The 13,277-nt window shown below is 41.2% G+C and overlaps 1 protein-coding gene across 5 annotated transcripts in view; it reads right to left on the bottom strand.

The window, feature by feature from the left end:
* The window catches only part of lyst (lysosomal trafficking regulator), a 273,203-nt gene that overhangs the window by 197,349 nt on the left and 62,577 nt on the right, over nucleotides 1-13,277 (bottom strand). For all 5 annotated transcript variants that reach the window (XM_060925484.1, XM_060925485.1, XM_060925483.1 and 2 more), the window contains one exon: nucleotides 12,876-13,077. In XM_060925484.1, the coding sequence (XP_060781467.1) occupies nucleotides 12,876-13,077 (202 nt within the window). The remainder of the gene's footprint in view (nucleotides 1-12,875; nucleotides 13,078-13,277) is intronic.

The raw sequence follows: 13,277 nt of genomic DNA, 5'->3' as shown, positions 1-13,277 counted from the left end.
AAATCAAGGTCCTAGAGTCTGGAGAAAGAGTGGAGAGGCATAGAATCCAAGGTGTTTGAAGTCCAGTGTGAAGTTTCGGCAGTGTGTGAGGATTTGAGATGCCATGTCATCTGCTGGTGTTGGTCCACTGTGTTTTCTCAAGTCCAAAATCAATGCAGCCATCTACCAGGAGATTTTAACACACTTTATGCTTTCATATGCTGATGAGCTTTATGGAGTTGGTGATTTCCTTTTCCAGTAGGACTTCACACCTGCCCACAGGGCCAGAACGACTACCAAATTGTTTGTTGATCATGATATTACTGTGGTTGATTGGCCAGCCAACTCACCTGACCTGAACCCCATAGAGAATCTATGGAGTATTGTCAAGAGGAAGATGAGAAACGCTCGACCCAAAAACATAGATTAGCTGAAGGCCACTATCAAAGCAACCAGGGCTTCAATAACACCTCAGCAGTGCCACAGGCTGATTGCCTCCATGCCACACCATGCAGTAATTTGTGGTAAACCAAGTAGAGTGTATAAATGAACATACTTTTCAGAAGTTGGACAGTTTTGTATTGTACATCCTTTTTTTTATTAAGCTTAAGAAATTGTAATAATTTGAGACATTTTCATGAGCTATAATCCATAAATCATCAAAATTAAAACAAAAAAGGATTGAAATATTTCACTTCATGTGTAATGAATATAGAATATATGAAAGTTTCAGTTTTTCAATTAAATTCTGAAAAAGAAACTCTTTACCCTTGCATGGGTACTGGAGGGTGCATGGGAGTTTGCCCAACCGGTCTACGCATGTTTTGTGGACCTGGAGAAGGCTTATGACCGTGTCCAGCGTGGTGCCCTGTGGGGGGGGGGTGCTTCGGGAGTAGGGGGTTCAGGGCCCACTACTGCAGGCCATTTGGTCCTGGTATGACCAGAGCAGGAGTTTGGTTCGCATTGCCGGCAGTAAGTCGGACTTGTTCCTGGTGCATGTTGGACTCCGCCAGGGCTGTCCTTTGTCACCAGTTCTGTTCATAACTTTTATGGACAGAATTTCTAGGTGCAGCCAAGGGGCGGAGGGTGTCCGGTTTGGTGGCATCAGGATCACTGCTCTGCTTTTTGCGGATGATGTGGTCCTGTTGGCTTCATCAATCTGACTTGCAGCATGCGCTGGGATGGTTTGCAGCAGAGTGCAAAGCGGCTAGGATGAGGATCAGCACCTCCAAGTCCATGGCCATAGTACTCAGCCGGAAACGGGTGGAGTGCCTACTCCAGGTCAGGAGGTAGTTGCTAGCTAAAGTGGAGGAGTTTGAGTATCTCAGGGTTTTGTTCACAAGTGAGGGTAAGGGGGAGCGGGAGTTGGACAGACGGATCTGGGCAGCATCAGCAGTGATGTGGACGCTAAACCGGTCTGTTCTGGTAAAGAGAGAGCTGAGCCAAAAGGCAAAGCTCTCAATTTACTGGTCCATCCATGTTCCCACTCTCATCTATGGTCACAAGCTATGGGTAGTGACCGAAAGAATGAGATCATGGATACAAGCAGTAGAAATGAGTTTTCTTCGCAGGGTGTCTGGGCTTTCCCTTATAGACAGGGCGAGAAGCTTGGTCATTCGGGAGAGACTCAGAGTAGAACCGCTGCTCCTCTACATCGAAAGGAGTCAGTTGAGGTGGTTCGGGCACCTTGTTAGGATGCCCCCTGGACGCCTCCCAAGGGAGGTTTTCTGGGCATGCCCCACTGGGAGGAGACCCCAGGGCAGACCCAGGACACACTGGAGAGATTATGTCTCTCGGCTAGCCTGGGAACACCTCGGCACTCCCCCGGAAGAGCTGGTGGAGGTGGCTGGGGAGAGGGTAGTATGGGCTGCTCTGCTTAGGCTGCTACCCCCGCGACCAGGATCCGGATAAGCAGTAGAAGATGGATGTATGGATGGAACTTTTTCATGATATTCTAATTTTTTGATGTACCTGTATCTGTATCAGTACTGTATATGCATTAGCTAGCTGATTGCGATTCAGACTTCATAAAAAGTGAAGTCCGTTGATTCACATTTTGTTGCCAGTAAAAATCACATGGTTAAAGAAAATTTTTAGACATAATAAATTTCAAGAATTAGAAGCCTGTGTCACATATACATTATAGCACAGTGAAATTCTCTCTCTGTATTCAACCCATCTGAAGCAGTGAAAATGTGCACAAGGAGGGTGTTTCGAATTAGACATCTTTATTTGATGGCCCTGTGTTACAAAGGTAAACGCCATACTAGTGTGCCGGTTACATCAAAGGCGGATATCCAATTTCAGTGCAAATGGTTGCATTCTAGTAAGCCTATTTTGAGCAATATCATAACTTTTAAAATGGATAAATTGTCCATTCATAACGCAGTAAAGCAGTGGTTCTCAACCTTTTCTACTTTAAGGTCCACCTATTCATACTTGTAATGAGTTGGGGCTTATTAAAAAAAAAAAAAAGATTCCTAATTATTTTGGCTTATCTATTCGATTAAAATCTAATAATCTTTTGTCAACTGTATTAATGGAATGCAACATCACTCCCTATTACAGATGGGAGCCAAAGAATTAAATAAATGCAATAAATACAAACTGTTTTTAATTGTAGGTATTGTATTTAAATCTGTATGGATGTGCCAGAAGCCAAGATAAAAACATGCATGCAGGGCATTCTCAGTCAAAAGGGATTGATGATCCAAAAGTGGAATCGGGTCCATTAACACAAGAACTTATTGCCATGTTTGTGTACAGCAAACAAGCAAGTTATTAAAACCAAGAAATACACTCAAAAGAAGTGGATATAGAAACCACTCAATGGGATAGATCCTTACACACTAACAAAGAAGGATTTTTCCAGTGAGTTGGAAAATTATCCATCCGTTGAGTTCCCTGACATCTCAAAACTACCTGGTGCTGCAGACATCATTCTACACGGAAAAACAGATAAAAACCTGGAAAGCATGGACGCGTACAACTTTTTATATGTGGCTGGGTTAAAGATCAGGGGATCAAGACACTACCAGATAAATCCTGTGCCGTTTTTGCCTGGGTAAATAGGTATTTCAGGGATTTTTGTATGCGTCATTGTGATAGTTGCCAGAACGCTACAAGTTTTAGTATTGGGTATAAACAAACCACAGCCGCTCGATTCTCAATCCTCCCTGCTCTTCTCTTCCAGGTAAATCATTCACAAAGATCCACAGAAACCCCTTTAACCCTCTGGGGTCTGAGGGTATTTTCTGGCACTCTCTGATTTTGTCAATTTCAACAAATCTAAGCAGTATTTTCAAAGTCATATGACTTTTTTGTATTCAGCACAAGTTCAGCTACAATAATATCCATGTAGTGTGTATGTCATGATTGTACTTTTGAAAAAAAAAAAAAAAAAAAACAGTTAAATGATGTAAAAAGCAGTTTTAGAACTGTGTTGGAATGTGTGAAAAAACATTACCGTACCTTGCCCATTGTGACAAACCGTTTTGATCACTTGAGGTGATTCTGTTCAGTCTTAGCCCATGTTTACATTAGACCGTATCAGCGGATCATCAGATTAACGTTTTTAAAACGATTAGTGTGCACACAGCAACACCAATACACGATTTGCGTGCACACAGCAATACCAATACACGGATACGCTCGGCTCCGCAGGCATCCTGCGCTCCAAATCACTCCGCCCTGAACAGCGAGTGCCCTCTGGAGGGTGCGCACTCTGGCCTTGCGCAGCTCACAGAGCACGCGAGTGAAGTGAACAAGCTGTGATTCGGGACTGAGCCGCTGTGTGTGTGATCCCAGCGCACATCACTTATCACTTGCAAGTGGAAGGATGGCAAGCCTAAAGACAATCATAACTACACAATGGGCAGTATTTGCATCAGTATTTGCAGTATTTTCATACTTTTATACTCTTTAATGAAAGGTGATACAAGGCGGAAGTCCGCGCCGTTTTTCAGCAGTCGCGTCGCATGACCAACGGCAGCGAATCAGGAAGGTGGATGTCACAGTGACGTTGTCCAATGAGACGCCAGCTAGAGCTCAGCACAGCGTATCCGCGTATTCTGAATGTTTACACAGCACCGGAGCGGACACGATCTGGATTGAATATGTAGACGCTGGCGGATTCCCGTTTCCCGGCATTTCCAGGCGGTTTAATGTAAACGGACAGTGCATCCGCGAAGAAAACGAGACAGATACGGTCTAATGTAAACGTAGCCTTAGGAATGTGTCAAGCACAAAAAACTAAATCTGCTCCACTGATTTGGACAGTTAACTGGCCATCAAAACATTTTATGTCCTAATGTTTTGGGATAAAGGGTTGGCAGTGGGAGGGGTATTCAATGAAAAGGGTAAACATTTCCATTCCATGAGAAGAGTGAAAAAACCCCTCCCACTGCCAACTCTTAATCCCATCAGGTCAAATCACAATGGGTAAGGCAATGTTTTTTCACACATTCCGACACAGCTTTTTACAACAGCTTCATTTATCTGGTATTTGACTTTATTTTGGTATTTGACTCTATTCAGTGTGTCTTGAAATTAACTCGTACTATTTTACTCAGTTCAGAGCCATAATCTACTGTGTTACTCAATTACTCTAATTTTGCTCCCACTCTAAATTTTACTCTAAACTCAAAATTGAGCAAAATTATTTTTGAGGAAAGTACTTTTAACTCTGGAAAAATTGCTCAGTCATTTTTCTTGTACATGCACTACAGCACACACATACAGTGGTGCTTGGAAGTTTGTGAACCCTTTAGAATTTTCTATATTTCTGCATAAATATGACCTAAAACAACATCAGATTTTCACACAAGTCCTAAAAGTAGGAAAAGAGAACCCAGTTAAAAAAATGAGAGAAAAATATTAGACATGGTCATTTATTTATTGAGGAAAATGATCCAATATTACATATCTGTGAGTGGCAAAAGTATGTGAACCTTTGCTTTCAGTATCTAGTGTGACCCCCCTTGTGCAGCAATAACTGCAACTAAACGTTTCCGGTAACTGTTGATCAGTCCTGCACACCGGCTTGGAGGTATTTTAGCCCGTTCCTCCGTACAGAACAGCTTCAACTCTGGGATGTTGGTGGGTTTCCTCACATGAACTGCTCGCTTCAGGTCCTTCCACAACATTTCAATTGGATTAAGGTCAGGACTTTGACTTGGCCATTCCAAAACATGAACGTTATTCTTCTTTAACCATTCTTTGGTAGAACGACTTGTGCGCTTAGGGTCATTGTTTTGCTGCATGACCCACCTTCTCTTGAGATTCAGTTCATGGACAGACATCCTGACATTTTCCTTTAGAATTCGCTGGTATAATTCAGAATTCATTGTTCCATCAATGATGGCAAGCCGTCCTGGCCCAGATGCAGCAAAACAGGCCCAAAACATGATACTACCACCACCATGTTTCACAGATGGGATAAGGTTCTTATGCTGGAATGCAGTGTTTTCCTTTCTCCAAACGTAACGCTTCTCATTTAAGCCAAAAAGTTCTATTTTGGTCTCATCCGTCCACAAAACATTTTTCCAATAGCCTTCTGGCTTGTCCACGTGATCTTTAGCAAACTGCAGATGAGCAGCAATGTTCTTTTTGGAGAGCAGTGGCTTTCTCCTTGCAACCCTGCCATGCACACAATTGTTGTTCAGTGTTCTGATGGTGGACTCATGAACATTAGCCAATGTGAGAGAGGCCTTCAGTTGCTTAGAAGTTACCCGGTGGTCCTTTGTGACCTCGCCGACTATTACATGCCTTGCTCTTGGAGTGATCTTTGTTGGTCGACCACTCCTGGGGAGGGGAACAATGGTCTTTAATATCCTCCATTTGTACACAATCTGTCTGACTGTGGATTGGTAGAGTCCAAACTCTTTAGAGATGGTTTTATAACCTTTTCCAGCCTGATGAGCATCAACAACGCTTTTTCTGAGGTCCTCAGAAATCTCCTTTGTTCGTGCCATGATACACTCCCACAAACATGTGTTGTTACGATCAGACTTTGATAGATCTCTGTTCTTTAAATAAAACAGGGTGCCCACACACACGATTGTCATCCCATTGATTGAAAACACCTGACTCTAATTTCGCCTTCAAATTAACTGCTAATCCTAGAGGTTCACATATTTTTGCCACTCACAGATATGTAATACTGGATCATCTTCCTCAATAAATAAATGACCAAGTATAATATTTTTGTCTCATTTGTTTAACCAGGTTCTCTTTATCTACTTTTAGGACTTGTGTGAAAACCTGATGTTGTTTTAGGTCATATTTATGCAGAAATATAGAAAATTCTAAAGTGTTCGCAAACTTTCAAGCACCACTGTATTCACTGATAATAAATAAAATAAATATTTACACTTACTTGAGTTGAGCTTCAGTTGGATTGAGTCCAAGTTTATAAATAAATAAATAAATAAAAAGGGCACCGCTCATCATCAGTGTCCCAGTTCTCAAGATTGAATTGAATCATTTTCCTGAAATCATCCAATGCGCATAAAATCCATGTGTCATCTCGCAACACGTTTTACCTTCAAATAGCCTAAACTATGTCTGACAGATTTTATCCTGTTTACGGTGGCCGTTCCCACCGTGAAAGGGAAACCATTTGAAACCAAAAGAGTAAACGTGATTATCATGCCATTACCATGTGAATAGTCTTTTATGAATGTGTAATTACATGCTCAGTGCTTCAACTTCGGTGTGACTGAGAAAGGTGACAAATTTTATGTTTCATCTAATTTAGGTAGGGCGGCACGGTGGTGTAGTGGTTAGCGCTGTCGCCTCACAGCAAGAAGGTCCTGGGTTCGAGCCCCGGGGCTGGCGAGGGCCTTTCTGTGTGGAGTTTGCATGTTCTCCCCGTGTCCGCGTGGGTTTCCTCCGGGTGCTCCGGTTTCCCCCACAGTCCAAAGACATGCAGGTTAGGTTAACTGGTGACTCTAAATTGACCGTAGGTGTGAATGTGAGTGTGAATGGTTGTCTGTGTCTCTGTGTCAGCCCTGTGATGACCTGGCGACTTGTCCAGGGTGTACCCCGCCTTTCGCCCGTAGTCAGCTGGGATAGGTTCCAGCTTGCCTGCGACCCTGTAGAAGGATAAAGCGGCTAGAGATAATGAGATGAGATGAGATCTAATTTAGGTAATTTAAAAACTATAATATTATTTGGCAGTGGGCACATAGGAAAGTGTAAAGTATAACATTTGTCAATATGTTTATTATGCTTGTATGATTAAAAAACTCGAAGATATTTATCTAAATACATGACCTAATCATTCTAAATCTGTCAACCTCAGCCAGCGAAGCTCTCGACCTCAAAAGGGTTAAAGACCTGGGTATTACGTGTATTATATATGCGTTAGTTTACAATATGGCGACCACGATCAAGCAGTAAACAAAAAGACATCTGAGGACTGAAGCGTCTCCTGAACCTCAAAGCATCACAAAATAATGGAACATGGTGAGAAAAGTGACTTGTGAATCCAAACAAATTAAATCCGAGGAATTTACAAACCTTTCACGAAAAGATCACTGCAAACTTGAGCATTCTTCGACTCACCTCCCCTCCATCGCAGTGAAAGGTTCAAAAGCCACCTTTCTCCTCATCTTTTAGTAAAATCCTTTGCCATTTCCCCTTTTATCACTTCAAAGGGAACCCAGAAGAAACTTTTATCAGTTTCACAGTTTGTTCGATTTGAGTAGCCCAAAAATAAATCAAGTGTAGGACATTTTAACGACTAGCAAGGCGCCCCAGTGATGTTAACGCTTTGTGAACAGTGAGCTCAGCTGACCACTACATGTCTTGCATATCTAATGAGGCAGATGTGACAACCCAACAATGAGCTTCAACTTGGAAAAAATTCATGGCTCATTAATAGGCTTCAGCCCAGTGGTTGAGAAACACTGCAATGAAGGACTTCACTTGTCTTCAACAAGCACTCCGATACCAAGAAGAAAAAGGTAAGAAGCAGGATTATTTCTGTCCTTGTCCTCCCTCAACTTTTAAAGTATACATCATATCAACATAAAGGATCAACGGGGAAGGGAGTTCTGAGGATTCTGTGTTACTCCTAGTGTTTCCTGACGCCTCTAAATCTGAAAAGCCTCCATGTCTCCAATTTTTTGATTACCTAATAATGAAAAAAACACTCATGTACACAAATGTTATCTTGGAAGTTAAACCAACCTGTGAATCACACCTCGAAACAGGATCTGAGATTAATCTGCAACGCATTCAGCAGAACATTTAAAGTAGAAGGCAAATGTTTGAAGGTTGAGAACTGCAAACACAACATAATACACTTCAAACAAGGCCAAATTCCAGTCTCTGAAACAGCATTCTTACAGATTACACAGGGCAAAATGAAGGTTGGACATCCCTTTTAACCATGTACTTTTGAAACCCAACCTGTACTTATTGCTCACAACCTCCTTGATCGTGTTACACCTGTAAATGATCATCATAGGAAAAAGATTTGGGCACACGTACAGTTCTCTAGCCCTTTCAAAGCATGTAGTACATAACATACTTTTTGTATGTTACAGGCTGACAGTGCCCATATGCAGTTAACAGCAGATCCTAACTTGGGTTACAGATGTAAAACCTCTTCTCTCTGTCTACAAGCTCAGGGTTTCTTTGTTTGTTTGTTTTTTGGCAACCAATGAAGACAGGTTCATCTACTCAAGTTTTGGTCGGACTCAGCAAGTCCTTCATCTGTGCTCCGATTTAATCTGAACTTGAAAGTCATCACAACTGGTAAGTGTGGAAGCCAAGTGACAACTAACTGTGCATCTACAAAGTTAGCCTTAAGTGAAATTTTACTCCTTTCCATCACACGAGTGAGGAAAGTTAAATATGCCAACTAGCTCAAGTGATGGCTTGATTTGCTTTGGCACTTGTGCTGTAAGCACATGAGCAAGAGAATGAGCAAATGCATCCAATGCCAACGTCTCTCTTGCATTGATGAGGACATAAGGGTCATTCCATGTCAATTCACACAAATGCCCAAAACTTCCCCAGTGACACCTCTTCAATTTGCCTTATTTTTATTTTCTTAGTGCCTTATGATGTCAAATGAAATAATCCAAAATTTTAGCTTCCTTGCTCGAACGTTTGAGTTATGGCCCATCAAAGTTTGGGTGCCACGCCCACTTTTGGGGTCCGGGAATTGCGCACTTAATTTGCAAGCATTTTTGGAGGCCCATTTGTTTTGTTCTAAGGGGGGTATAGACCTGTAAATTGCTATATCCATGTATTCTGGCCCTGTCTATCAGATTCTGCACCTAAAAATAGCACAGGTTTACTAACTTTATAGATATTAACCCCTTAAAAGTGGATTTTTTTAATGACAATTTTGACATTTTGGGGGTCCATATCTTGGAAAGTTTTTATGTTGATGGTGTTTCAACTGATTTATCATCATATTTGGGAACTCTACTGTGTACTTAGAGAGTTTCAGGGCACTCAGAGCTTTGGTGGGGGTACAGGAGGGCCCCAAATATGGCTTCGGGAAAAAATTACCATTTGGTACGCCCTACTTCAGGCCATTAGTTGGCCATGTGGGCGCATGATGACTGGAATGAACCTTTAACCCTATCAACAGACACCTTTTATCAAACTTTTAAGCCAATAAAACCTTTGATTATCCAACTCCTTCAATATAAAATAAGCATTTGTATATGGTACTATTTTTGCATATTTTCTGAAAAATCCTAAGTCCGGAAAGTAGGTCAACTGTTGTTTTGACTGCCTATTCATGTTTAAGGTAGCAAAAGCACACCCATATAGTGATTTTAATCTATGGGAAGATTATTTATACCCAATACCCCATTAGTTATATTGACAATTACAAGGGATAAACCCCTTCCCGGCTGTTTCACGATGCTGGGTTTTTTTTTTTTTTACATTTGACACCTTTCCCTGTATCCAACCAAACTCTGACCACTATACACTTAATAGTTAAATGCATCTTTCAAACAGGAAAGGGAAAGATGCAAACAAGGGGATGATCCCAAGAAAAACATCCTGGTTGCTTTACTACATTTGTTCTGACATCCGATCTGGAAGTTAAACCTAGACTCATCAGGTTTTTTTTTTTTTTCAAGAAAAGGGGAAGGGGCCCCTAGCCACTCATGTGGGGAAAATTAGCATATTTCCCTTTTTTACTAATTGATCGGATCGGATGTCAGAACAAATGTAGTAAAGCAACCAGGATGTTTTTCTTGGGATCATCCCCTTGTTTGCATCTTTGCATCGGTAATTTTCTATCTTGACTGAATATCTGAAGTTCTCCTACCCCTACATCTTGCAACAGTGAAGATTTGGCTGAGGTTGATATAGGATCAGGCAGACTTAAAGTTGAAAATACTTTGCAGTTGAATAGCAGAGCTCGAGTTGGATGGAAATCTAATACACAAAGATGTTTGAGAGTTTCTGGATTTTCTAATGAGGTGTGAGCTCTTGCCTCTCTTGAATTAGTGCTCCTGATTGATTGTTGTTCAAGGGTTAGTGCTGGGGTGGAATTCCAAAATGATGGTGTTCTTTTGTTGATGTGCTGTGGGTCCCCCTCACTGGTATTATGGCCAAACACTGGTATTATGGCCAAAAAGTTCAATTTTGGTCTCTTCACACCGTAACACATTACTCCATATGGTTTTGGGAGATTGGATGTATTTTTTGCAAATTTTAGCTGGGCTTAGATTTTTTTTTGTTAAAGGCTTCCATCTTGCCACCCTATCCTTAGCCCAGACATATAAAAAATTCAGGAGATTGCTGTCACATTTAGGGAGTAACCAGAACTTGCCAAAAATTGCTGCAACCCTTTTAATATTGCTGTAGGCCTCTTGGCAGCCTGCCTGGCCACATTTCTCCTGGTATTCTCATCAATTTTAGAGGCACAATCCTGCTATTAGTAATGTCACTTTTGTGCCATTTTTTTTCCATTTGCTGGTTACTATCTTTACAGTGTTCCATGGTATAGCCAATGCCTTGCATTTTTTTATCCTTTCCTGACTGATATGTTTCAACGAGATCCTATAACTGCTTTGTAAGGTCTTTGCGATCCATAACTCTTCCAGCTGGATGTTACCAAGATGTTGGGAAAATCCTATTGTAACAGCTGTACTTTATATGGGGTTAATCAGCTGTGGCAGCGGGTGTGTGGTTGAGCATCAGCTGTGGATTGACAGGAGGCAGATAGAACCAGCAGGTAACATATGATGAGGTTCACCTGTGTTGGATTACTGGCGATTTGTTTGTCCCTTGTGTTCTTTCAGAGAAAAGCCAGTAACCAGAGAAAGAGACAGCTGTTTAGTTGTCTCTTCCTCTGGTTACTGGCTTTTCCCTGTACTTTATTCACATGTAAATTTGTACTTTATTTCCCTACACTTTATTCATACAGGTGAACATCACATGTTACCTGCTGGTTCTATCTGACTCCTGTCCATCCACAGCTGATGCTGAACCACACACCTGCTGCCACAGCTGATTAACCCCAAATAAAATACAGCTGTTCCAATCAAAAATCCAAGTGATGACCTTTGTGAGGTGGAGTCTGAAGCTCATCTCTAAAACATTTTGTCTGAAGAGTGGGGGCGGACTTTTTGGTAAAATCCAAAATGGTGGACAACACAATATTGCAGAAAGTGATCTCATGGCTTACGCCAAGGAATCCAATGGTATATTATTTTTGAGCATCAGGTATATGGTTCAAAAGTTACATGCATAAATGCACCTTCAAATTTGACCCATTGGTGGCACTACAGCACTTGAAGTGAAACAATGAAAATTCGTGAAAACAATCAAAAAGGACTGTCCCTTAGTGTGCCAAATTTCCAAACTTTTTACCATAGGGTTTTGTGGTTTCCTTCCTCATAATCTGGTCCCGAATCATTGTACCAAGTTTGTTGTTGTTAAGATTGCTGAGATATGACCTCACTTCCTGTTTCGTGAGGAACACATTTGCAAACTGAAAAGCCAACTAATAACTTGTGAGGTTTGGTCTGAAAATTGTCCATGTAAAAATTTTATGAAGACTGGCCAAAATACATAATGTGTGAAAATTTTTAATTATTTTTGATAAAATCCAATATGGAGGCCATATCAATTACACTGACATAATTTGCCAGTTCTTGGCCTTGGGCCTTCTGAGGGTACGATCTAACAAAAGTTTATTAATTAATTAATTAATTAATTAATTAATTAAACAAACACGTCAACTCACCAAAAGGCGTTTTGAGTATTGCAGCACCCCTAGTTGTCAAATAACAGAACAAAAATTAGGTGCTTACTCAGAATGGGGTCCAATGTCCAAGTCCATGTGTTAAGGTTGGTGCTGATACATCAAAGACCACAACACCAGAATTAGATCAAAATCCCTGTATAATCCAGAGATATTCAAACTATGTCTTGTGCAGAAGTTTAAATGACCATTTCAGACCTGCCAACCTTTACTTATTTTGGATGGGAGCTATGCATGTTAACAGCAGAAGAAAAAAATGAACAAAAAAAACCCCACAGTCTTCCTTTATCCCTAATTAAACAAACAATGCCAGAGGCAATTGATATATGAATCCAGAATTATGAGAACTTGCACAGGGCACTCGCTTTGCAATGGTCAGAAAGCCTTCATGGTTTCACAAGGGACATCAAACAAGTGATTTGCTCCATCAACAATGTACTGTTATGTTTCTTACTGCTCAGTACATTGATCAACTACTGTTGTATTATAAGATTTATTTTCATGTTGTTTTTATTTATTTTCCAAGTTAATAATAGGCAACAATTTGACCAGCTTGTTTGGGGGTGGGGGATTTTAAGTTCTCAAAAAACTGGGAAGTGTGGCTCATGGTGAAAAACACCAAATATATGTCTGAAATGCTTTAACTGACCTGATCGAGGACAGCATCCAGGGTGCTTAGCAACAGGAAGCCACGGCCTTGGACCAAGTACTCTGCCAGAGCCACCACGTGACTCTCCTCCACTTCCCCCTCCCTGGGGGCCTCTGTTCGTTGAGCCACCACATTGCACAGCTGGTGAACATCAGTCAGAAATTCCCTAGCCAGAGTGTTACTGGCATCAGTCATGTCTGAGCTAGAGTGAGAGAGGCAAATGGATAGACAAGTAGATTAAAAAAAAATTCTTGACAGACATCACAGAAATGCACTTGATGTAAAGACATTCACAACGTACAGCAAACATTCACTTTAACTGTTAAGCAAGGAATAAAACTAGATGGGGCATGCTGCTATAGGAAATGGATTATTTTCCTATGATAGCACACCCCAATGTGT

The sequence above is a fragment of the Neoarius graeffei genome, chromosome 7 (genome assembly GCF_027579695.1).
Source record: "Neoarius graeffei isolate fNeoGra1 chromosome 7, fNeoGra1.pri, whole genome shotgun sequence".
NCBI lineage: Eukaryota > Metazoa > Chordata > Actinopteri > Siluriformes > Ariidae > Neoarius > Neoarius graeffei.
The sequence above is the reverse complement of the archived record's forward strand: the minus strand, read 5'-3'. Positions and strand labels throughout refer to the sequence as shown.